The sequence below is a fragment of the Rhinatrema bivittatum genome, chromosome 1 (genome assembly GCF_901001135.1).
Source record: "Rhinatrema bivittatum chromosome 1, aRhiBiv1.1, whole genome shotgun sequence".
In the NCBI taxonomy this organism is placed as follows: Eukaryota; Metazoa; Chordata; class Amphibia; order Gymnophiona; family Rhinatrematidae; genus Rhinatrema; species Rhinatrema bivittatum.
Genome location: NC_042615.1, coordinates 304,587,020 through 304,613,987, shown reverse-complemented (window position 1 = coordinate 304,613,987; position 26,968 = coordinate 304,587,020). Strand labels below are relative to the sequence as shown.

Here is a 26,968-nt window from a genome sequence, read left to right as displayed (position 1 = left end):
ATTCTAGTTTCTGCCCAGGACACCGCCTGGGCTCTGGTAGAATTGACCTTGACCTGTAGAGGTGGTAGCTTTCCCGCTTCTACGTAGGTCGCCTCAATGACTTCCTTGATCCAGCGGGCAATGATTGCCCACGAGGACGTTTCCCCTTGACTCTTTCTGCTGTGGAGGATGAAAAGGTGGTCCATCTTTTGTACTGGTTCTGACCTTTCCAGGTATCTGGATAGGAGTCTGCCGATGACGAGGCAGCGTAGATTACGAGTTTCTTCCGAATTCTTCAAGCCGTCCATCGTTGGAAGTGAGATGGTTTGGTTAAGGTGGAAGTGTGAGACCACTTTGGGGAGGAAGTAAGGGAACGTGCATAGATGGATGGATCCCGGCTCACTGCAGGACAGGGTTTGTAGTTCCTAGGTGCGGCGGGCCGAGCACACGGCCAGCAAGAACACAGTCTTTAAGGTAACAGACGGAGGAACAGGCCTCAGAGGGGTCTGAAGGCGGGTTCCGCTATGAACTCCAAGACAAGGTTGAGGTTCCACAGAGGTACTGGCCACTTCAGGGGTGGCCGAATGTGTTTGACCTCTTTCAGGAAGGGTGATCTATCTGGGTGCGAGGCTATGCTTTCACCCTCGCTCCTGGAGCCGTAGCATGACAATGCTGCCACCTGTACCTTGATGGAGATGAGGGACAGGCCCTTCTGTAGTCCATTCTGTAAGAATTCTAGAATCACGAGAACTTTAGAGATGTGGAAAACTTGCATGCTTGGAGGAGAGTATCTATTACTGCCCCCGAGAATCCGTTCTTTCTCAGGCAGGCCCTCTCAATGGTCAGACCGTAAGAGAATTGAGCTGGATCCTCGTGAAGAATCGGGCCTTGTTGGGGTAGGCCTCTGAGTGGGGGCAGGGGTAATGGAATTCCCTGCCCGGAGTCTTCTCATGTCTGTGTACCAGGGTCTTCTTGGCCAATCCGGGGCCACCAGAAGAACTAGTCCCCTGTGTTGCTGTATCTTGTGAATGGTTGCGCCCAAAAGGGGCCCCGGTGGGAAGGCGTATAGCAGGGTCCCCGGTGGCCAGGTCTGTACCAGGGTCTCGATCCCCTGGGACTGCAGATCCCGCCTGCGGCTGAAGTATGTGGTATTTGAGCGTTGGACCTGCTTTCTAGAAGGTCCATGTCTGGGGACTCCCACAGATTCACTATATTCTTTAAGGCTGTGGATGACAGCTTCCATTCTCCTGGGTTTAGACTTTCCCTGCTGAGGGCGTCTGCCGTGATGTTTTCTTTCCCGGCGATGTGGACGGCGGGATCTCCTGGAGAATTGCTTCCGCTCCCGCCAGAGGTCTATTTGTAGGAACACCTGTTGGCTTCTGGTTCCACCCTGTCGGTTGATGTAGGCCACAGTCGTGGCGTTGTCAGACATCACTCTGCCCGCTTTGTCTCGGAATGTATGGGCGAACCGCAGGCAGGCTAATCTAACTGCCCGCGCTTCTAGGCGGTTGATGTTCCATCCCACTTCTTCTGCGTTCTACTGCCCTTGGGCGGTTAACTCTTCGCAGTGTGCTCCCCACCCGTGTTGACTGGCATCTGTGGTGAGCAGGGTCCAGGTTGTGGAGGATAGTCTTGATCCCCGGCTCGTGTGGCCATTCTGCAGTCACCACCGTAGCTGGTTCCGGAATCTGCCTGGAAGTGGTAGACGTACGGTGTAGTTCTGGGATCGTGGACTCCGCCGTGATAGAAGTGAGCGTTGTAGTGGTCTCATGTGGGCTAGCGCCCATGGCACCACTTCCAGCGTGGACGCCATCAGCCCGAGGCCTTGTAAACCCCTTCTGTGGGACGAGGGGCGCTCGGTAAGGTCTGAAGCCAGTTCCGCAGCTTTGATCTCCTCGTGGGGGTCAGGCTGACCTTGTCTTCCTTGGTGTCGAATCGGGCTCCTAGGTATTCCAGCGACTGTGAGGGCTGTAGGGGTGTTGATCACCCATCCTGGGCTTTCCTCCGGTGACTTTGTCCTGATCAGCCAATCGTCCAGGTAGGGCTGAAGGAGGATTCCTTCCTTCCTGAGTGTTGCCGCCAATACTACTATCACCTTGGTGAACGTCCGGGGTGCAGTGGCTGACCCGAAGGGTAGTGCACGGAACTGATAGTGATGATTCAGGACCTTGAAGCGTAGGAAACGTTGGTGTTCCTGATGAATTGGGATGTGTAAGTAGGCCTCCGACAGATCCAGGGATGTGAGGAACTCTCCTGGTTGTATTGCCCGTATGACGGATCGTAGGGTTTCCATGCGGAAGTGGGGGATCCTTAGGTGGCGGTTGACAGACTTGAGGTCCAGGATGGGCCAGAATGTACCCTCTTTCTTGGGTACGATGAAGTAAATGGAATAATGTCCAGTATTCCTGTCCCGTGTAGGTACCGGAGTTATGGCCTCGAGGGCCAGAAGCCTTTTCAGTGTAGCTTCCACTGCCTCCCTCTTGCGGGGGTCGTGGCAGGGGGATTCCATGAACTTGTCCGGAGGGGTTCGCAAGAAGTCCAGGTGGTACCCCTCTCGGATGATGGCTAGGACCCACTTGTCCGAAGTTATCTCGACCCATCTGCGGTAGAATAGGGTTAATCTGCCCCCTATGGCTACTTCCCCTGAATGGGTCGGCTGATTCTCATTGTGGGGTGCGGCCGGGGCCTGTACCCGAGCTGGTTCCCCTCTCTTGTGCTTGTTCCGGAAGGACTGGTTCCTGTCCGTAGGGCGGGACGCTTGATAGTTGCTCATGTGAGAGTTGAAGCGCTGTGAACTTCTGCCCCTGGTGGACATGGGGAAAGGACGCTGGTTTCCCTTTGTATTGTCTTCCGGCATGCGCTGTAATGGGGAGTCGCCCCATTTGTTGGCCAGTTTCTCTAGTTCGCTGCCGAACTGGAGGGATCCTTTGAAGGGTGTCCTTGTGAGGCTCGTTTTGGGGGAGGCGTCAGCCGATCAGATTCGAAGCCAGAGCTGTCTGCCACTGTGGACGAGACTCCTCTGGCCGCTGTGTGCACTATATCGGAAGCCGCGCCTGTGAGAGAAGATAGAGCTGAATCAATGTCTTCTCCCGGGGTGTTATTCCTGTCTTGTGATAAGCAGGCACGTGTCACCACAGTGCAGCAGGCCGCAAACTGTAGGCCAGTGCTGCCTCTTTGATGGGTGCTTGAGTATGGCTTCCAGGCGCCGGTCATGTGTATCCTGAGCGCCACTACTCCCTCCACTGGGATGGCAGTGTGCCTAGTGATCGCGCAGACTATGGCGTCCACTCTCTGACACGCCAGGAGCTCCTTGGTTGCTGGGTCCAGGGGGGTACAGTGCAGACAAGGCTTGACCCCCTTTGCATGAGGATTCCGGAGCATTCCCCTCTAGGTCAATTAGCTGTTGCGCCGCCTGTGGGAGAGGAAAGTAGTGCGACGTCTGGCGAAGGCCCTCCCGCAGGGGGATTTTAGGTTCCCCCGAGGTGCTTTGGCCCGGGATAGCGAGCTCCTTTAGGCATCGGGATATCAGGTCCGGAAGCTCATCCTTCGTGAAGAAGCGTCTTATGTTCGGTGGCTCTGTCCCCGGGGGAGGGGTTCCCCCCTTCCAGGGGCTCGAATTCTTCTTCGGAGAGGTCCGTGTCCCCGTAGGTGGGACTTCTGGACAGTGTGAACTTGTGCCTAGGCCTCAAGGGTCCTGGGGCATGAGGGTCCTCCGGTGTCGCATGTAGCTGTTACGCTCCGGGTTCCGGCTGCATTTTAACCAAGGCGTGAATCCCCTTGAACAATTCCACCCAAGAGCTCGATTCTGGGTCTAGGTTGAGGGACGCCTGTTTTCTGGGGTCCCCGACTGTGGGGTGGACTCCCTGGGGCCTGCTAGGTCCGGGGTGCCCCCTGAGGAGCTAGCACTGGGCCCTAGGTGGGACTGACCCTGACCTGGGTCTCTCAGGGCCTCCTCACCATGTGCTCATAGGGCGTCTGCTTCCTTGCTCTAAGCAGCTCTGAGTTGGCATGCTGGGCAGAGGCCTTGAGCTTTTATTCCTGTTTCTGGAGGTGCCATGTCTATAGGCGCGCAAGCTCTTGTGCGCTCCAGTGCGTCAGAGATGTGCACGCAGATGTGCACCTTGTTCTGTGCGCGCGACTTATGCGCGTAATGTTTTATGTGCGCCTAAGCTTAAGCGCACATGTAGATTTGTGCGCTTAGCTCCATTTGTGCGCTTGGCTCGGACGGTGGGCGGTGCGGCGAACAGGGCCAAGATAGCAACGGCGAGCATGCAGGCAATATGGCGACCTCCTCGGAGGGTCTCCACGTGGGCAGACCCTGGAAACAGCCTGGGCCTAGCCCTGCTAGGGCGGATCAACCCGGTGGCACTGGTTCCGATCGACGACCTGTGCTCCTCCTCGATCCTTGGAGACCGGTTCAAGTAGAAGATTTATACCTTACCTTGTCTTCGGCGCTTCCTGGTTTCGCCCCGGGCGGTCTCCGGCTGCGGGGGGAGGGGGCAACTACCTTCACCGCCACGCTCGAGGGGTGCACCCCGCTGCCTCTCAGTCGCGCCCGAGATCAGGGGCTAAGTCCTCGCCGGGATTTGGCTGCCGGACCGAGACGGCCTCTACACCGCGCCCGAGGATTCGGGGGCTAGGTCCCTGTCGCGAATCAGCCACCGGACTGAGGCTCTCACCTCCGAGGGACCACGGAAATCACCTTGGGAATCTCAACTGGGGGAGGGACCCGAGGGTATCACCGCAGGAGAGCGGGGCTCTTCTTCAGTAAATTCCTTTCTTCTTAAATTTGGGTTTCTCCTTGATTCTTGTTCGAACGCTGTGAGAGCGTGCAGATAGTCCCTAACTGCTTTGGAGACTGAAAATACTGAGGAGCTGCACTTCCTGCAGGGGTATATGTACTAGGGGCTGACATCAGATTGAAATCTGATCCGTCTCCAACTGCTAACAGGAGTATACTATACCCATTGGTCCTGAGTCCATCTGCTACACGCTAGGAAAATGGTAATTGCTCATGTTCAATAACAAATCTGCAGTATTTAATAATTGGGCTGTCTAAACATATCATGAATTACAGAATTAAAGAGTACTAACTGTTTCATCATCTTTCCTTTGTTCTGTGGTTAGACTGTTAATTACTTCTTCCAATTCCATAATCTTCATCTCTAGCATAATTCTTTCTTCCAGAATAGTCTCTGTACTGAAATTCTGCATTGGTGTTTCTAAGATGTGGCTATTTTCTAGTTTATCATCTTTTAAATTATTTTGAGGAACCTGCACCTCTTCAGTCATCCCCTCCAGGATTGTTCTCTTATCTTTAGCATCTTCAGCCTGGTTAGTCATTAATAGTTCTGGTGTCTCTACATTTTTTTCCAGCAATTTGATATCCTCAGTATTTTTTGACTCAGTCAAAGTGTGCAACTGGTTTTCCAAGTCTTTAGTTTCAATGCTACAGCTCTTCATTTCGTTTCTCTGGTCTTTCGCTTGCAATTGCAGCTGTAGATCAACAATTTTTTCTTCTAGGCCTTTTCCTTTCTCCATTTCATCAGCTTTTTCTCTTGCTAATATTTTCAACTGGTTTTCCAAATCATCAACTTTCATTTCCAACTCTTTATATTGTGGCGGAGCTGCATTCTGATTTGGAACACTAGATGGAAAGCAAAAGTTAGAAACATATCAAATAAAGAAAACCATGAAACATGTTTTTCAAGGTATTCAATACTTAAAAAAAACAAAACATCCAGAATATAGAAACATGCTTTTATTTCAGTCACCACTAATGTAAACAAGAGACTGAGCTACCAATTATGAGAAGCCATGTCTGCTCCTTTAGCTGGGAACTTTGCAGAAGTAATGCTTACTGCTGTTATGTTTATGGCAAAGAAGCTCAGATACTACTTAACACTTATTAGGACAGGGTATGACATTCCAGTAGCTATTTTGTTACATACCAGCAACAAATAGCCATGGAGCTGCATGACTATTTAAAATGAATCATGAGATAAGAAAATATTTTAATTTTTTTTTTTCAATTTATACTTTATTGATTTTCTTAAACATTACACAATGCAAAAAAGAAATAAGCAATGTAGAGATTACTTACCTGATAATCTCGTTTTCCTTAGTGTATGCAGATGGACTCAAAACAAATGGGTATAGTGTGCTCGTGCTAGCAGTTGGAGACGGATCTGACGTCAGCACGGGTACACATACCCCCACAGGAAGTGCCGCAAATCAGTAATCTTCCTTGCAAAAGCTGTAGCTGACCGATCAATTAAATGAACAGGATTACCCTGACCGATTGATAGTAGCTGGAGACCGCCAGTGATCACAACCGGAAGGCGTCGACACCCGGCAGGGTGGATGGCCTATTATAAGAAAACATGGCTTACCGTGAGTCGGTGAATCCCCATGTATGCCGGCAGCCGGGCGGGATGCTGAGTCCATCTGCATACACTAAGGAAAACGAGATTATCAGGTAAGTAATCTCTACATTTCCTAGCGTGTAGCAGATGGACTCAAAACAAATGGGATGTACAAAAGCTACTCCCGGATTGGGCGGGAGGCTACCCGAGGACCGTGTAGAATTGCCCTCGCAAATGCTGTGTCCTCCCTGGCCTGGACGTCCAGACGGTAGAATCTGGAGAAGGTATGGAGGGAGGACCACGTCGCTGCTTTACATATCTCTGCAGGCGACAGCAGCTTAGCTTCTGCCCAAGAGGCCGATTGTGCTCTGGTAGAATGAGCCTTGACCTGTAGAGGCGGTGGTTTTCCCGCCTCCACGTAGGCTGCCTTGATCACTTCTTTAATCCAGCGGGCGATGGTTGGCCGTGAGGCCGCTTCCCCTTGCTTCTTCCTGCTGTGCAGGACGAACAGGTGGTCCGTCTTTCGTACTGCTTCTGACATTTCCAGGTATCTGGACAGCAGTCTGCCGATGTCGAGATGGCGTAGCATTCGACCTTCCTCCGACTTCTTCAAACCTTCCGTGGTAGGCAAGGATATGGTTTGGTTGAGGTGAAAGTGTGAGACCACTTTGGGTAAAAAGGATGGCACTGTGCGAAGATGGATAGCCTCTGGAGTGATTCTGAGAAATGGATCACAACAGGATAGTGCTTGTAGCTCTGAGGTGCGGCATGCGGAACACACAGTTAGCAAGAACACCATCTTCAAGGTTAACAAACAGAGGAACAGGCCTCGAAGGGGCCTGAAGGCTGATCCCGCCAAAAATTCCAATACTAGGTTGAGATTCCACAAGGGCACTGGCCACTTCAGTGGCGGGCGAATGTGTTTGACTCCTTTCAGGAAACGTGAGACGTCTGGGTGTTTGGCAAAGGTGTTGCCGTCACTCCTGGGACCGTAGCAAGACAGCGCTGCTACCTGAACCTTGATGGAGCTGAGGGACAGACCCTTCTGAAGTCCATCTTGTAGGAAGTCCAAAATGATAGGAATCTTAGCGGCATGCGAGTTGGTGCCGTGAGAATCGCACCAGGCTTCAAAAACTCTCCAGATCCTGATATATGTTAGGGATGTGGAGAACTTGCGTGCTCGGAGGAGTGTATCTATAACCGGCTCCGAGTATCCCCTTTTCTTCAGTCGACCCCTCTCAATGGCCAGACCGTAAGAGAGAATTGAGCCGGATCCTCGTGGAGGATGGGACCTTGCCGCAGCAGGTTCCTGTAGGGAGGCAGAGGTAGAGGGTTCCCTGCCAGTAGTCTTCTCATGTTTGCGTACCAGGGTCTTCTTGGCCAGTCCGGGGCCACTAGAAGAACTAGGCCTCTGTGTCGCTGAATCCTGTGTACAATGGCGCCCAGCAGGGGCCATAAAGAAAAGGCGTATAACAGGATCCCCTGAGGCCACGGCTGTACCAGGGCATCAATCCCCTGAGCCCGAGGATCCCGCCTGCGGCTGAAATATCTGGGTACTTGAGCGTTGGACCTGTCCGCTAAGAGGTCCATGGCTGGCGTCCCCCATTGATCCACAATTATCTGAAAGGCTGTGGGTGACAGCTGCCACTCCCCCGGGTTTAGGCTTTCTCTGCTGAGGAAGTCTGCTGTCGTGTTGTCCTTCCCGGCAATGTGGACGGCGGAGATGTCCTGGAGATTTGCTTCTGCCCAAATCATCAGGGGAGCTATTTCCAGGGATACCTGTTGGCTTCTGGTTCCGCCCTGACGATTGATGTATGCCACCGTGGTGGCATTGTCTGACATCACTCTGACCGCTCTGTCGCGAAGTCTGTGGGCAAATCGCAGGCACGCTAGCCTGACTGCCCGTGCCTCTAGTCTGTTGATGTTCCACCTCGACTCTTCTCTGGTCCACCGCCCTTGGGCGGTGAGTTCCTCGCAGTGTGCTCCCCATCCGTTCAGGCTGGCATCTGTGGTGAGCAGAATCCAGGTTGGGGAGGACATTCTTAACCCCCGGCTCATGTGGCCGGGCTGCAACCACCACCGTAGCTGATACCGCACTCTGGCCGGTAGAGGTAGGCGTACGGTGTAGTTCTGTGATCGTGGGCTCCATTGAGATAGAAGGGCGCGTTGCAACGGTCTCATATGAGCCCGCGCCCAGAGCACCACTTCCAGAGTGGATGCCATGAGGCCGAGGACCTGAAGGTAATCTCGAGCTATGGTCCGGCTGGCACTCAGCAGGGCCTGCAGATGACTCTGGAGTTTTGATTTTCTTTTGGAGGTCAGGCTGACCTTGTCTTCTCGGGTGTCGAATTGGACCCCTAGGTATTCCAGCAACTGGGACGGCTGTAGGGAGCTCTTGTTTAAGTTGACTACCCATCCGAGGCTCTCCAGAAGAGCTATAACTCTGTTGGTTGCCCGGTGGCTCTCCTCCGGTGACTTTGCCCTGATCAGCCAATCGTCCAGGTAGGGATGGACGAGAATTCCTTCCTTCCCGAGTGCCGCCGCCACTACTACTATTACCTTGGTAAAGATCCGTGGCGCGGTGGCTAACCCGAAGGGCAAAGCTCGGAACTGGAAGTGCTGATTCAGGACTTTGAAGCGTAAATAGCGCTGGTGATCCCGATGGATTTATTTATTTATTTTTATTTATTTAACAGTTTTTCTATACCGACATTAAAATACACATCATGTCGGATTGGGATATGCAGGTAGGCTTCCGACAGATCTAGGGAGGTGAGAAACTCCCCTGGCTGTACCGAATTCTTGACCGACCGTAGAGTTTCCATGCGAAAGCTGGGGACCCATAGGTGTCAGTTGACTGACTTGAGGTCCAGGATGGGCCTGAAAGTGCCCTCCTTCTTGGGTACTATGAAATAAATGGAATAATGCCCAGAATTTACCTCTCCCGCAGGTACTGGGATTATGGCTTTTAGGGCCAGGAGCCTCTGTAAGGTCACTTCTAGTGCCGCTGCCTTGAGCGATGAACAAGGAGATTCCACAAACTTGTTCGGCAGAAGCCGAAAGAAATCTAGGTAATATCCCTCTCGGATGATGGCGAAGACCCACTGGTCCGAAGTAATCTCGACCCACCTGCGGTAGAAGAGGGTTAGCCTGCCCCCTATGGCTGCTATCCCCGGATGGGTCGGCTGATTGTCATTGTGGGTTGCGGCCGGGGCCGGAACCCGAGCCGGTTCTCTTCTTGTTATGCTTAGTCCGAAAGGACTGGTTCCTGGCCTGGGAACGAGGTGCTCGATAGCGAGTCCTGTAGGGGTTGAAGCGCTGCGAATTTCTACCTCTAGATGGTCTAGAAAAAGAACGCTGGCTCCTCCTCGCTCTGTCTTCTGGTTGACGGGGTAATGGGGAGGCACCCCATTTAGTAGCCCAGCTCTCGAGATCGCTGCCGAACAGTAAGGAACCCTTAAAGGGCATTCTTGTGAGTCGTGTCTTGGAGGACGAGTCGGCCGCCGAATGACGTAGCCAAAGCTGCCTCCTGGCTGCCACTGAAGAGACTCCCTTGGCTGCCGTACGAACGAGGTCGGAGGCTGCGTCAGTGAAAAATGCGAGAGCGGATTCCATGTCTGCTCCCTGGGTGTTGTTTCTCGCCTGTGATAAACAGGAGCGCGTCACCACGGTGCAGCAGGTCGCGATTCGTAGGGACATGGCTGCTACCTCAAAGGCTTGTTTCAGAATGGTGTCCATGCGTCGGTCATGTGAATCCTTGAGGGCCGCTCCCCCCTCAACCGGAATGGTGGTGTGCTTCACTATTGCGTTAACTATGGCTTCTACCCTGGGGCACGCCAACAGCTCCTTGGATGCCGGATCCAGAGGGTACATGCCTGCCAAGGCCCGAACCCCTTTAAATGAGGCCTCCGGTGCCTTCCATTCCAGATCGATTAGCTGCTGTGCTGCCTGTAGGAGGGGAAAATGGTGAGCCGGTTGGTGCAGGCCCTCTAACAGGGGGTTCATTTTAGGGCCCCCTGGGGTATCCTGGCCCGGAATGGCCAGCTCCGATAGGCATTGCGAGACCAGGCCTGAAAGATCCTCTTTCTGAAAGAAGCGTCTCATGGTCCGATATGGCTCTATCTCCGAGGGAAGTTCACCCTACTCAGGGGGCTCCTCACTGTCCTGGGAGCAATCCGAATCCCCATAAGCGGGGCTGTCGGGTGGTGAGTGGCTGCGCCTAGGTCTCGAGGGTCCAGGGACTGGATCAACCGGGATAGAAAGACCCATTCGAGGAGCAGACTGCATCTGGACAAAGGCGTGAATCCCTTTGAATAATTCCACCCAGGAAAGCGAAGCCGGATCTGGCCGTAGGGGCACCAGGTCTCTCGGGTTCCCTGGTTGCTCGCCGCGGCCCGCTAAGTCCGGTGTGCTCCCTGAGGATCCGCTGGGCTGGGGCCGGTCCTGTCCTGGGACTCCCATGGCCTTCTCACATTGGGCACATAGTGAGTCTGCTTCCTCGCTCTGTGTGGCTCTGAGGTTGCATGCTGAGCAGAGGCTTAGAGCTTTCATGCCAGATTCTGGAGGTGCCGGTTCTGCGGCCGCATGGGCTCTCTTATGCTCCATTCACCTGAAATTCGGTATCGCCCAATGACGTGTGCTTAACAAGTGCGCGTAACAGCATGCGCCTAGAACGGGCGTCTTATCGATGTGCGCCTATCCACGGGCGTCTTATAAACGTGCGCCTATCCACGGGCGTCTTATAAACGTGCGCCTATCCACGGGCGTCTTATAAACGTGCGCCTATCCACGGGCGTCTTATAAATGTCTATACGCGGGCGGCGTACAATGTGCGAACAACCTGCGCCTATCGCGGGCGCTAACAACCTGCGCCTATTGCGGGCGCTAACAACCTGCGCCTATCGCGGGCGCTTAGCTTAGCAACGTGCGCTCATCGGCTTGAAGATGAGTAGGCAGGCAAAAATGACGACCTCCTTGGCGTGCTGCCTCATAGGCAGGCCCAGCGAATCCACACTTCCTCGGAGACCAAGTAAAGATATACGCCTTACCTTGTCTTCGGCGCTTCCCGGCTGCGACCCGGGCGGTCTCCGGCCGCAGGGGAAAGTACCTTCAACCGCCGCGCATAAGGAAGTGTGCCCACTGCCTCTAGGCCGCTCCCGAACTCGTCTCGCTCGGGGGCCAAGTCCACGCCGGGACCGAGGCTGCCTCCAGGCCGCGCCCAAACTCGTCTCGCTCAGGGGCCAAGCCCCGCCCGAGCCCTTCTCACTCGGGGGCTAGGTCCCTGCCGCGAACCAGCCACCGGACCGAGGCTCTTACCTCCGAGGGACCACGGAAATCAGCTCGGGAAACTCAACTGGGTGAGTGACAGCCAGGTATCACCGCAGGAGTGCGGGGCTTGACTTCAATAGGTTTCTTCTAGGAATTTAGTCGTTAGAATTTGGAAACATGCTCAGCGAGTGTGAGGTAGCTCCAAACTGCTTTGGAGACGGAAATTACTGATTTGCGGCACTTCCTGTGGGGGTATATGTACCTGTGCTGACGTCAGATCCGTCTCCAACTGCTAGCACGAGCACACTATACCCATTTGTTTTGAGTCCATCTGCTACACGCTAGGAAACAGTGTTTGCCTCCATCTGGTAGGGAAAGATAACCCACTTGTCAGGGCTGGACTGGTGTAGCAGGATGAAATGGAAGTTAAGATATTCTTTCAAGTAGTGGCCCTGTGCTATTACTCCTTGAGAATATGCATCCAACTGTAATGACCATTCAAATAATGTAATAAATCTGTATTATGTCTAGAGGTCTACAATGATGATACAGCAGGAAATAGAGTTGTCGATCCAACAGTGCACAGGAACACATATGGTATTTATGGTTTTAGGTCTATTGTTTAATGTTAATTTATTGTAATCCACCTAGCATGACTTATAGGTGGAATATAAATATTTTAAATAAACTATTAAAAACCGTAGCTGTCTCTAAGGCTACTTCTCATCCAGATTTACTCCATTCCATTTTGTGCTTTCATTTACAAACTCCCTACCACAATTAAATCTGAGAAAATGTTTTATAAATAGAATACAACTATCTTATTTCAGTCATTTTAGACAGGACTACAAATTTGCTAGTCTAATAATGTATTCTTAAAATACTAAAAAAAATTCTTCAAGCATATATTATAATACTTCTGCTTTAGTCCACTTTGATATGCACACTGATCCATCAAAATTCTACAAGTTCATAAACTTAAAGCAAGAGAAGCATGAAAAGTTCATTACTTAAGGAACTGGTGAAAAGTTAGAAATTTTGGTTTTTGCTGTACCTTTCTTGCACTTGCCCATCAAATGTAAAATCAATCCTGGTTGGAAGACTAGCAGATTTTGCCCTACGCAAAACTTTAGCAGCTGGATTCCATTCTACCTCCGGATCAGTTTCATCAAATAGAGAATGAAAGGTGTCATCACAGTCAGAATATTCAGTACCAACAGCTGTTAAAAAAAATTTTTTTTTTCAGAACAAAATTTTATTTGCCAGAGCAGAAAGGCTTCATTATTGAACATTATGGCACACAAAGTATCATTTGAGAAAGTATAAATATTTGGAAAGCAAAATATTTTTACTACTTTCAGTATTTTACATTTATTCAAATATAGTTGTGGTTGTCATGTTGGTTCACTTGGAGAAGGCATGGCCTAGTGTAGAAGTGGGCTAACTTTTTATTCCTTCACTAGATCCCATTTCCTCCAACCCACACACTGTCATCCTCCAGCAGCCTGTGCGATGCTCTAACCAAACATCAGCAGCCACAGTTCAAAATATGTTAATATGTGACATCATACCAATGGAATAATTTATCGATTTTCAAACAACAATATAAAAAAACTTTAAAAAAAACTAAAAAAAACTAAAAATGTATTTCAGTTGGCATATAGTTAAAATATTTTTATCAGCAAGGTATTGCCCAATTTGGAGACCCAATCAAGGCTCATTTTTATTTTTTCTTATTTATGTTTGGCTATTTATTTTGTAATATGAAATTTGTCTTAATTCTGATTTATTTTATGATTTGATTTTATTAATTTGTATCAATTTTATCTTACATGTTTTATCAGTCTAGAACTCAGGATTAAGCAACATAGAAATTTTGTAAATAAATCAATGACAATGGGCCAGAGTGCCAGCGAAAATAGAGATTGTGCTATGTTGGAGGTAGACAGGAAGGCCTTAACAAAATTTAAAAAAATCAAACTCACATCTAAGTTCAGCATGGGGGCTGTAGTTTGCCCACCCCTAGCCTGGTGGTTACAGCATTAGTCTGCCCCTGTCACATGGTAGGAGCAATGGATGGCCGGTGCCATCTTGTGCTCCTACCATGTGACAGGGGCCGACCAATGGCACCGGTAACCCCTGTGACATAGTAAGGGTAAAGGGCACCGGCGCCATTTTGAATGCTGATTCGTGGTAGGCCCGACGGCCCGAGAGGGAGACATCGCTCGCGGGACCACGGTGGATCACCAGGGCTTTTAGTAAGTCTTGGGGAGGGATCAGGATGGTGGTGGTGGGGGGGGGGGGGGGTTTGTAAAAGTCAAATTGAAGGGTTGGGGGTTTTTTTCCAACTTTTTTTTTGCCCGATTCGTTTTCAGACTCGTTTTCTCTGATTCGTGCCGCAGAAAAACGACCCGCGGAAAAATGATATTTTTCAACGAAGCGCCCGAACCGAAATCCGAACCGACCCGGAAAAACTAAGCTCCTCTCTAATATTTTCCCACATCTTAACAAAATACATTGGCTACCTGTAAAATACTATATTGACTTTAAGATCTTGGTTAAGGTGTTTAAAGGTCCTGAAATTGGACAGACCATTTTATTTATCAATTTATTATGTTTATCCATTCTATGCATCCCCTTGGTAAAAATCTATTGACAATTCCTACTGTGAAGCAAAATTAAAAGTGACATGCACAAGATCTTTTTCTATGATGGGGCCAAAATGCCGGAATTCTTTGCTAGAGAGTTTGCATGCAACTGATGACATCTGCACTTACAGAAAGCATTTAAAAGCTCATCTATTTAAGCAGGCTTTTAATCTGTTAAAAAAAAAAGTGTATTGATAGTGGTAGGCAAGAAATACTGTATTTTTCTGTTTTGTGTTATTTTTATTCTCCTGCTTGTTTTAATTATTTGTTGTATTTTATGAATGTTTGCTATTTTATGATATGACCTGCTTAACACAATTGCTTTGCTATAGGCGGAATAAGTTTTATTAAATAAATAAAAATAAAACCAGAGCTCAGGTTTTATCTCCCCCTACTGACATTCCTAGTCATCTTAAGAAAATCACTATTTCCATTGCCTCAGGTACCTACAAACTGTAAACTATTTTGGGGCAAGAACTTATATCTAAACTCCAATAATGTTGTAAACCACCCTCAGCATAGTTTAGAAAGGCGGGCTAAAAAGCCACAAACCAATATTCTCTGGTAGTGAGGAAGCCAATCTAAAAGTAGCTTTATAATTTCATTTATTTCCTTCAAGTTTCTCATCCCCTCCCCTTCCTCCTTACAACTATTTACTACTATAAACACAGTTATAATCCAACCTACAACTTGTGTATTCAGACAAAAATCCTTAGCTCATTTTGCATGGATAAAGCAAAGGGAGCAAAGCTCATGAAAGTTAGTCTAAATGTAGTAAATTAGCTCAATAAAAGGATACTTAAAATTTGTTGATCTTTATTTCTTCATAATTTTTTTTCAAATCTGGTTTATTAATTTTCAGCATATAGACCAATAATACAAAATAAGCAAGCCAAGGAAAGTAAATTAAATCCTAACTTTTCTCTCCCACCCCTCCAACAATCCAGATTATTATAACAGAACATCAATATGGGAAACAAAAATATCTCCAAAGTGAAGTACATAGCAAACTCTGTTCTTGGACAAATAATTATTCTAAGGTTGGGAAAGCATAGCTCCCCCTCAGACTTCTTGCTTTAGAATTCATAGCCATTATGTAACCATGCCATGCTTCCAGAAACACTTATTTTTACTTTAATTTTGTCTTATATTCAAAAATGAAAAGCCTATGAACTCTACTTCCACTATGTTACAGTCTGTTTTTCAAACAAGAAACGACAGACTTTTGCTATTAGAAAAACACCTCAAAAAATATTTTCCTTTTTTCTACCATGTCCAATATTGAAAATATCAAAAGACACATGGTCAAAGATACAAGAAATTTGCATAGAAGAATGTTTAAGATAATCAAGCAAGTCCATCCAAAAAGACCAAATGTACAGACACCTTCAAAAATTCTATAGTTAAGACCCTCTGTGAAATTAACTTTATACACAGATGTAAAATGTATTTTATATGCCCAGGTTGCAGCATACATGTGTTAAAAAAATGTATAGTGTGTCTTAAAACATTCTCTGTAATTTCAGTTATTTTCTGGAAACAAGACTAACTCTTGGCAATGTAATCTGTACTTGCTTGACTTTCTTTCATTTATCCAATAACATGTTAAAGAGACATCTAATGAAGCACAAAAACTTCTTTTACAGACCTTTCAAACAAGATTTCAACAAAAGGATGTAGCTCATAAGTCTATCTTTGGTTATAAGACTATCAATGTAATGTCTTGTTTGCAGATATTCAGCATTATTAAAATTATGTGCCTAACTAGCTATGACCAAAGCCCCTGATTTCCTGTGGCGGAGTTTAAGATTCTGTGGCAAGAAAGCAGAGTTGCTTACCTGTAACAGGTGTTCTCACAGGACAGCAGGATGTTAGCCCTCACATATGGGTGACATCATCAGGACGGAGCCCAATCACAGAACACTTTTGTCAAAGTTTCTAGAACTTTGACTGGCACCTACTGGGCATGCCCAGCACGCACCAACCCTGCATCCAGCAGGGGTCCCCCTTCAGTCTTGTAATATAGCAAAGTACGTGCGAAAAAAATAAAATAAGAAAATGTAAACGAACCCAACTCCATGGGATGGCGGGCGGGTTTCATGAGGACTAACATCCTGCTGTCCTGTGAGAACACCTGTTACAGGTAAGCAACTCTGCTTTCTCACAGGACAAACAGGATAGTAGTCCTCACATATGGGTGAGTACCGAGCCGAGGATGCCCAAGCAATGCACCAAATGCACCCAAAGACGAACAACAGGCACAACAACAGGGGTGGAATTTGGTTAGGAGGGCATCCTGAACCCTAACGGGTCGGTGGAAGGATGTTGGTAAGTTAAACTGAAAATAAATTGCGTAGAACAGACTGGCCGAAGATGGAATCTTGTCTGCCAGCCTTATCTAAGCAATAATGGGCTGCGAATGTATGGAGAGAACTCCAGGTAGCAGCCTTACATATGTCAGGAAGTGGCACCAAACAGAGGTATGCTACTGATATAGCCATGGCCCTGATAGAAAGTGCTTTCACACGGTCTTGGAGTGGAATGCCTTGTTGCTGGTAGCAAAAAGAGATACAGTCCGCCAACCAAGTGGAGAGGGTCGGCTTTCCCACAGGATTTCCAAGTTTGATGGCAAAGGAAACAAATAATTGAGTGGATTTCCTGTGGGCTGACGTGCGGTCTAGATAGAAGGCTAGAGCACGCTTGCAGTCTAAAGAATGCAGAGCCTGTTCCCCTGGATTGGAATGGGGCTGGGAAAAAAGGTAGGTAGGATAATGGATTGATTAATGTGAAATTCCGATTCTACCTTTGGTAAAAATTTAGGGTGAATACGGAACACTACCCAGTCATGCAGAATTTTAGTATAAGGCGGGTAGGTAACTAATGCCTATAATTCACTAATTCTGCGAGCTGATGCGATTGCAAGAAGAAAAACTACCTTCCAGGTGAGATAGCGGAGATCACAGGAGCGGAGAGGCTCAAACAGAGGTTTCATAAGCCGTCCCAACACTACGTTCGGTCCCAAGCAGGGGCAGGAGGGCGCAGTGGAGGTTTTAAATGGAGCAACCCTCTCATGAAGCATGATACTAAGGGTTGTGTTGAAATGGAGACATTTCCTATACCCTTATGGTACGCAGACACTGCACTGATATGCACCCTGATAGAGGAAGTTTTCAGGCCTAATTGACAGGTGCCAGAGATAGTCCAGGAACCTCGCAGTGGAACAAGTGAAGTGATCTATGGACATGGAAGTGCACCAGACCGTCAACTTCTTCCATTTAGAGCGATAAGAACTTCTCATTGAAGACTTTTCATGAAGCCACCAGGACCCGGGATACAGATTTTGAAAGGTTAAGAGATTGGAGTATTAACCTTTCAACAACCAGGCCCGTCAGAGACTGAGCCTGGAGGTTGGGGTGGCACAGGGACCCGTCATTCTGAGTTATCAGAAGGGGATCCTACCCCAGGGGAATGTGCCAGCATATTGATAGGTCCTGGAGGATTGGAAACCACACCTGGCATGGCCAGTGGGGAGCTATCAGAATCATTAAGCCCTTGACCTTTCATAGATTCACGAGGGTCTTTGAAATGAGAAGAAGTGGAGGGTACGAATAAAGGAGACCGCTGGCCCAGGAGAGGGCAAAGGCATCTCTTGGCTGCGAGTGGTGGCTGCGAAAGAGAGCGCAGAAGTTGTCTACTTTGTGGTTGTGGACCGATGCAAAGAGGTCTATGCGAGGGCAGCCCCAACGTTGGAATATCGAGTCCGCTACCGTGGGGTTGAGAGACCCCTCATGCGGATAGAAAGTACGACTCAGGTTGTCCACCAAGAGACTGTCCACTCCCAGCAAGTAGGTTGCTTTGAGGCACAGAGTGAAAAAGGGCCCATGCCCATACCTGCGCAGCTTCCTGACACAGGAGGTAGGAGCCCGTTCCCCCTTGTTTGTCGATGTACCACATCGCAACCTGATTGTCGGTTTGAATCAGGATGGCTTTGTCCGATAGGCAGTCCTGAAAGGCCTTGAGGGCATATCTGATTGCCGGTAGCTCCAGGAAATGTATCTGGTGTTTGGCTTCCTCTGGAGACCAGGTTCCCTGAGTCTGCAGGTCGCCTACATGTGCACCCCACCCTAGGATGGATGCGTCTTAAGATAATTTGAGGTTCTGGAGCCTGAAATGGAAGGCCTTGAAAGAGATTGGAGTGGTGCATCCACTAGACTAACGACAGACGGAGCTGTTTGGTAACCTGGACATTGGCTGACAAGCTTGAATCCACTGGGATCTTAGGGTCCACTGCATGACACTCATGGCAAGGCGAGCCATGACTGTTGGAAACAGGATGCTGGGCTTGATGGACCCTTGGTCTGACCCAGTATGTCATTTTCTTATGTTCTTATGGATAGTGAGACGCAGGGAGGCTAATGCATCCTGCTGAGTCGGAGCCCTTATCAACTAATCATCGAGACAAGAGTAGACATGCACACCCTGATTCCTGAGAAAGGCTGCGACCACCACCAGGCACTTGGTGAATACTCGTGGAGCGAACGCTAGCCGAATGGTAAGTACACGGTACTGGAAGTGACGAGGGCCGACCAGAAATTGCAGGAACTTGCGATGAGGAGTTATGGAACTGTGTGTGTAAGTGTCTTGGAGATCTAGAGAGCATAGCCAATCTCCTCTTTGTAGAAGAGAATTTAGAGAACCCAAAGTTACCATTTTGAATTTTTCTCTCTGCAAAAATTTGTTTAGTGCACGAAGGTCCAGTATCGGACATACACCACCTGACTTTTTTGGTATCAGAAAATACCGGGAGTAGAACCCTTGCCCCAGTTGAGAGAGGGGCACTGGTTCTATTGCTTGGGATTTGAGAAGGATTGAGACCTCCTGTTCGAGCAAGAGAGAGTGGTCGGAAGACCCCCACGTCAGCTGAGGTGGGTAGTCCGCTGGAACAGTCTAGAACTTTAGGTGGTAACCCTGAGTGACTACCGCAAGCACCCACTGGTCTGCGGTGACTGTATGCCAAATGTTGTTGAAGTGGCAGAGCCGACCGCCAACCGGTATGGATGGAAGAGGAATTTGGCTTACACTCTCTAGGAAGGAGTCAAAACCCTGACACCGGCCCAGGCTGAGAGGCTGGCTGAGACTGTCTGGATTGACCTTTTGGGTAAGGTCTGGAAGGACGCCCTCTAGAAACCGGAGGATAGAATTTTCTTGGCTTGTAGGCCAGCCGCTTAAACTCACTCCTGAAAGTTCTCTTTGGGCCGGATGGAAACTCAGACGGCACAGAAGAAAGCTGGCACAGCGTTTCATTATGGTCCTTCAGCTGTGCCACAGTCTCTCAGATCTTTTCACTGAAGAGATTATCGCCTACACAGGGTAGATCAGCTAACTTGTCTTGCACTTCTGGTCTTAAGTCTGAGGATTTGAGCCAGGCCCATCTCCTTGCACTAATACCCGCTGCAGACACTCTAGAGGCAGTGTCAAAAATATCATATGCAGCGCGTACCTCGTGTTTTCCAGCATCCAGACCCTTTTGAGCCAGAGCATAAAGTTGACTCTGGAGTTGTTCTGGTAAAGAATCAGAAAATATTTTTGTTCCTTTCCTGGAGGTATGGAGGAATGAGGTTTTGAATGTCGTGCCTTTTTCTGGGCTGATTCAACCACCACAGAGTGATGATCCAGCTGTGACTTTTGAAATCCAGGAGCTGACTGTATGAGATAAGTGGCATCTGTCTTATGATTGACAGGTGGAACTGATCATGGGTGTTCCCAGTTTCTCTTTAGGAGATGAATCAGGATTTCATGAATAGATATAGATGATTTCCTTAGGAGCATCAAGAAACTGGAGTACTTCCAGCATCTTGTGCCTAGAGTCCTCTTCTGTCTGAAGTTGAAATGGGATGGTTTCAGACATTTCCTTGATGAAATTACTAAAAGCCAGTCTTCTGGTGGAGAATGTCACCTTTCATCTGGGGGAGAGGGCTCTGAAGGCAGATCATACGTATCCTGGGAAGTATCATCAGTCCAAGGATCATAAGGCTGGTCACCAGATCCCATAGGATCTCCAGAAGGGAGGAATGGTGATAATCCCGAAGGACTAGGCCTAGGCATCGATGGAGGCACCGAAGGAACCGGTAACATCAATGGACGAGTCTGTGGTAAGATCCCAGACGGTGGAATGGGTATCTGTGTTTCCTCTTCATCTGATAATGGGAGTAGAAGGTACTGGATCCACCGGTTCTCTCGGTTCCAGTGGTGGAAGGGCACCGATCAACGCATCCAGTCTACCCAGTAGCGGTGCAAACGCTACAGGAATCGGATCGGTGACAGTCTCGGGAACCGGTACCGGCATCAATGGAAGTTGAAAGCTCTGAAGTGCTTTTTCGATGGCCTCTAGGATCATCTGATCCAATTCCTTGCGGAGACTTGGGGCAAGTAACCCCAGCTCCGGAGTAGGAGGCATCACTGGCATAGCTGGAGGGTCCACCGGTGAAGGTGGAATCGCGGATCCCGGCACCACAGAAGGTGGGGGAATACCTCAGTGACCCGATCACAGAAGAGGATGGGGCCTTTTCTGGACAGGGCTTCTTTGTCGGTGGCTCTCTCGACGTCGATGACGAGGGTTTGCCTGCATTAGCGGACTAAGCCTTACGATGACTGTGTCTACGTTTTTCACGGTGATCTCCTCAGTCCTTTTCTTGAGGAGGCAAGGAGGTGATTGACACCCTTGGAATCGTCGACGCCGGTCGGGCAGCAGGGGTGACCCGGTGCTGGCGAGAGGTCGATGGAATCGGCTCGGATGAGGTTGAAGCTATCGATGGAACCGGGGTTTTTGACTGAAAGAGAAACTCCATTTTCTCTAAATGAGCCTTGCGGCCCTTCGGTGTCATTTGGGCACATTTGGCGCAAGTCTGGACATCATGATCGGATCCCAAACACAAAACACCAACCCTATGCAGGTCAATGAGGGACACTGTCTGAGAACAGTCAGGGCAACGACAAAAACCCGACACCATGACCTGACAAAAATTTAGCCACGGTGTAGTCAATGGCCAGTGACCCTGAAGGAATAACTCGACGGGAATCGACCGCAACTAGGGTAAAGCCTTACCTTTCGACCGCGGAGTATAGATATCGATAGGGGGACCCCCTATGGGATAAATATTTTTGAAAATTTTGAAAGAAGTTCTGTGAGGAAAATTCCTGTCGGGAATCTCGAGAGTGCGCCTTGAGCTGCGTGGCTACTGCTGCGCGAAAAAAAGAAGACTGAAGGGGGACCCCTGCTGGATGCAGGGTTGGTCCTGTGCTGGGCATGCCCAGTAGGTGCCAAAGTTCTAGAAACTTTGACAAAAGTGTTCCTGACTGAGCTCCATCCGGATGTCATCCATATGTGAGGACTACCATCCTGCTTGTCCTGTGAGTATAAGCAATATCTATTACAGAAATTTCAATATTGTGGCAAACTTGCATAATTTTGCATAGTAGCATATTAAATGTACTATTTTTAACTTTATAAAGTCATTTATAAAGGTCCATCAAGCCCAGTATCTTGTTAATCCCGATTACAAGAACCTGGCAGAACCACAAGGGGTACAAAGATTCCCAGAGATAGGCAGTGGATTTATGCAACCACCTTAATTGTTTACAGGCTTTTCCTCCAGGAACTTCTCCAAACTTTCTTTTAAAAAGTTCACCAACAGCTTTCACCACATCCTCTGGCAACAAATTCCAGAGCTCAATTATGCGTTGAGTATAAATTAAAGAAATGACTTATCTGATAATTTGTTTTCCTTACTATAGGTAGATGGACTCAGGACAAATGGCTTATATACTCCGCTGCTAGCAGATGGAGACGGAGTCAGGTTTCAAAGCTTTCACCCTAGATAGGCCCTTGCAGTGACCTCAGCTCCTCAGTATTCTCTTCAAAAGCTATTGTGGACATAATATTGAAAAACTTGATTAAAAATGATTAACTGTAACTGTTCTCAATCAACCATAATTGCTGAATCCCAGCAAGATTATAGGTGCCCTGATCTAGGGATTGAGTGATGCTTACCCTTTTCGAATCAATATTCACCTCCATTCTTGGGCAGCCATGGGTGGGATGCTGAGTGTCTATACTGAAGAAAACGAAATTATCACGTAAATAATTTCTCCTTTTCTTAGCATGTAGCCAGATGGACTCAGGACCAATGGGATGTACAAAAACTACTCCAGATTGGGGTGGGAGGCTGCACACAGTCTGGGTAGCACCGCCCTTGGAAAGACTGTCCTCTCGGGCATGAACGTCCAGGCAATAGAACCTGGAGAAGGTGTGCAAGGATGACCATGTCGCCGCTCGGCAGATGTCAACAGGAGACAGCAGTTTAGCTTACGCCCAGGATACTGCCTGAGCCCTAGTGGATTGAGCCCTAACTTGGAGGCAATGGCTTTTCGGCATCCACATACGCGGTTGTGACCACCTCCTTAATCCAACGAGCTATGGTAGCCCGCGAAGCTGGAGTGCCCTGCTTAATCCTGCCATGGAGAACAAACAGGCGATCTATCCTTCAGAAAGGTTCAGAAAACTCCAGGTACCGCAAAAGTCGCTTGACATCCAAGGAGCACAAGAGGCGATACTCTTCCACATCCTCGACCTTATCCTGGGATGGCAAAGAGAAGGACTGATTCAAATGAAAGTCCAAGACGACCTTGGGCAAGAAGGATGGAATGCCCCCGGAGTCACCCGAAGGAATGGTTCCCAGCAAGACAAGGCTTGCAGCTCAGAAATTCGACACGTTGAACAAATAGCCACCAGGAACACAGTCTTCAAGGTCAACAACCACAAGTAAAGGCTACGCAGCGGTCGGAATGCCAAAAAATTCAGCACCCAATTAAGATTCCACAATGGAACCAGTAACCTCAAGGGAGGCCTAAGATGCTTCACTCCCTTAAAAAAAACAAAACAGGACACATCAGATTGAGACAAGGAAACACCATTCACCAGGTCTCAAACAGGCAAGAGCTGCAACATGCACCTTCAAGGAATTAAGGCCCAGTCCTTTATTCAAACCATCCTGCAAAGAATCCAGAATGAGTGGGATCTTAACTGAACAAGGAAGAACACCCTGCTCCTCACACCAGGCCTCAAAAACTATCCAAACCCACACATAAGCCAAAGAATTGGAGAACTTGCGAATGCAGAGCAATGTGGCAATCACCACAGAGAAATAATCATGCATAACAGGCAAGCCTTCTCAAGGGCTGAACAGTAAGACAGAACAGAGTTGGATCTTCGTGAAGAACCAGCCCCTGCTGTGAAAGACCCATGCGCGGCGGAAGACGAAGAGGAGGGTCTCCACCAGGACTCTTCGCAAATCTGCATACCACTGATGCCTGGGACAGTCCAGTGCCAACAGGAATACTAGCCCCCCCCCTGTGGTCTTCGAACTTGCAAATTATCCTTCCCAGCAAGGGCCAGAGGAAAGGCATAAAGCAATCTTGACTTCTGGCCAGACCTGTATGAGAGTGTCTTTTCCCAGAGACCACAGATCTCTCCTGCAATTGTAGAATTGAGGAACCTTTTCATTGTGAGAAGTCACTAGCATGTCTAGGAAGGGAGGGCCCCAGTGAACAACAATCACCTGAAACGCCTCAGCTGACAATATCCACTCTCCTAGGTCAGGACTCCCTGCTGAGAAAGTCCGCTCTTACATTGTCTTTTGCTGGCTCTTGGTTCCTCCCTGACGATTGATTATAGGCCATTGTCATCGCATTGTCTGACATGTGAACCGCTTGATCCTGAAGCCTGTGGCTGAACTGCAAGCATGCCAGCCATACTGCCTAGGCGTCCAGGTGATTGATGTTCCAATGGGACTGTTTGGCATTCCAACACCCTTAGGCTGTTAACTCCAGTGAGCCCCCGTCAACTATGGAGATTTGCATCTGTCTTGAGTATCAACCAGGTCGGAGAGGACAAGCAAACTCTCTTTCTCAGATCTTCCTGCAACCACCAATGGAGTCGGAACAGATATCCATCAGAAAGTGGAATCGAACAGCATAGTCCCAAGACTGCGGGTTCCAACGAGACAGCAGAGAGAACTGAAGAGAACACAAATGAGCCCTGGCCCATAACACCACTTCCAGGATAGCCACCATCAAGTCTAGCACCTGTAGGTAGGAAAACACTGATGGGCATATGGTGTCCACCCACTGACGCACCTGAGACATCAATCTCTGGATCCGAACTTCCTGTAGGAAAGCTCTGTCCTGCACAGTGTTGAACCGGACCCCCAGATACTCTAACAGGTATGGTTGAAGAATGCTCTTGGTCATGTTCACCACCCAACTGAGCTCCTGCAATAAGGAGATCACCTTGTGTATCACCAGGCAGTTCTCTTCCTGAGACTTGGCTCGAATTAGCCAGCTGAACAAATACGGGTGCAATAGGATCCCTTCTTTTCACAAGCCACTACCACCACCATAACCTTGGAAAATATTCTGGGAGCAGTGGTTAGACCAAAGGGCAGTGCCCAAACTGATAATGACACCCCAACATTGCAAAGTGTAGAAAGCATTGTTCCAATTGGATGGGATTATGAAAGTAAGCCTCTGAAGATACAAGGAGGTCAGAAATTCCCCCGATTGTGCACCGCCATTATTCACAGAGCATAAAGCTTTACATGCAAAAACAAATCACCTTCAAATGATGGTTGGCCCTCTTGAGATTCAGGATGGGGTGAAAGGAGCCCCTCCTTGGGCACAACAAATCCATAATATATCGGGCTTGGTAGTGTGTCCGTCAGTGCTTACGCATGTTTCGCAGCCCACCTATAGATGGCGCTATAATATATCAGGCTTGGTAGTGTGTCTGTCAGTGCTCACGCATATTCCCCAGCCCGCCGATAGATGGTTCAGGCGGCTCCTTGGCCACCTTGAAGGCTCAAACACACCTTACAGCGGCTATGTCACAACAACAGCTACAAGAGGTATGAAGGACAGCGGCCATCGCGGGACAGGCAGAATATAGCAGAGGAGACCCTGGCATGCTGCGAACAGAGCATGTCCTGGGGCACATGCTTCGTTCGCGGCGAGGATTAAGGCCAGGCGCACCGTTCATGGTGAAAAGGGAAGGTCCCCGTGTGCGCAATCGGCACGCTCGGGCCTTCATCTTCGCCACGAACAGAGTGTGTGCTGTGGGACGCACTCCGTTCGCAGCATGCCAGGGTCTCCGCTGCTATTTTCTGATCAAGGTGAAAATGGAAGGCCCCCGTGTGCTGCGAACGGCACGCCAGGCCTTCATCTTCGCCGCGAACGGCATAGGTCTCGCGGCATGCCTGTGAGAATGTGTGTCAGGGAGGGGAGGGTGAGAGAGCAGGAGGGTGAGAGAGAGAATGTGTGTGTGAGAGAAGGGGGTGACAGAGCATGGCTGGGGAGAGGGGGGTGGGAGGGTGTGAGAGAGAGCAGGGGATGCTTGAGTGTGGGTTTCAGAGAGGGGATGTGTGTTTGTGTGTGTGTGCGCCAGAGAGTGAGGGAGCCTGTATGAGGGTGTGTGTATGTGGACGGGACACTTTTACAGTAAATTTCTAGGGAAATTCTGCTCAAAACAAGAGCAGATGTGCCAATAAAAAGGCTCGCCGCCTGGGCGTAGAACGGGTACAGTTGCTAGTAAAAATGGAATAGCGCACCATTTTTCTTGAGAAGTGGGCACTAGAACCACAGCCTTTGAAGCGTGAACTCCACTACTTGCTTCTTCTGCGGGGAGTGGCAAGAAGACACCATGAACACGTCCCAAGGAATACTGCGAATTCCAGCACATATCATTCTCATATCGCTTCCAGGACCTACTGGTCGGACATGATCTCGACCCACCTCCGATAGAAGAGACATCCTCCTATTTCTTGTTCTGGAAGTTGGGTCAGCAATCCTTCATTGGGAAGCTCGGGAAGATCCGCTACCTGAGCCCGCTCCTCTCTTGTGCTGTCAGGAACGAAAGGACTGAGACCTACCAAAAGGCCAAGTCCACTGAAAAGTCAACCCTTTGTTGGGATGAAACTGCCTGGAACCCTGGAGACGACCACTCATACCAAAGGGGTACTAACACTGCTTCATATCCTCTGGCAACTGAGGAACTGGAGACCCACCCCACTTACTGGCCAGTTTCTCCAACTCTTTCCCAAACAAGAGCGAGCCTTTAAATGGCATCTTGGTAAATCTTGGTAAGATTAGCTTTGGAGCTGCGTCAGCTGACCAATTTCGTAACCAGCATTGACACCTGGCCACTATGACCGAAGCCACTTCTCTGGCCTAGGTACGGATCCGAATCACAGCCTGCGACTGCTAACCAGCAGCAAGCTCCATAACTGCTCTGGAATTCCCTCCGAGCTGATCAACCTCCTGAGAAGCAGGCAAGATCGCACTATTAGGAAACAACAGGAAGCAATCTGTAAAATTATCGCCACCGCCTCAAAGGCTTGCTTCAGAATAACCTTAATCCTATCATGTTACATCCTTCAAGGCTGCTCCTCCCTCTACAGGGATAGTCGTTCACGTGGAGATTGCACATACCAGCGCATCCAATCTGGGAAAACGCAAACACTCTCTCACAGATGGATCCAGGAGGTACAGGCCTACCAATGTCTGACCCCCTTTAAAATTTGCCTCTGGGGCATCCCATTCCAGATCAATCAATTCCTGAATGACATACATCACAGGGAAAATAAAGAGGCTTTGGTT

General features: G+C 49.0%; 1 protein-coding gene across 1 annotated transcript in view; it reads right to left on the bottom strand.

Annotated features, from left to right (window-relative positions):
- Positions 1-26,968, bottom strand: part of CENPE (centromere protein E) — a 691,519-nt gene that overhangs the window by 473,631 nt on the left and 190,920 nt on the right. The window contains 2 exon segments of the mRNA XM_029608709.1: positions 5,074-5,626; positions 12,667-12,832. Of these exon segments, the coding sequence (XP_029464569.1) occupies positions 5,074-5,626; positions 12,667-12,832 (719 nt within the window).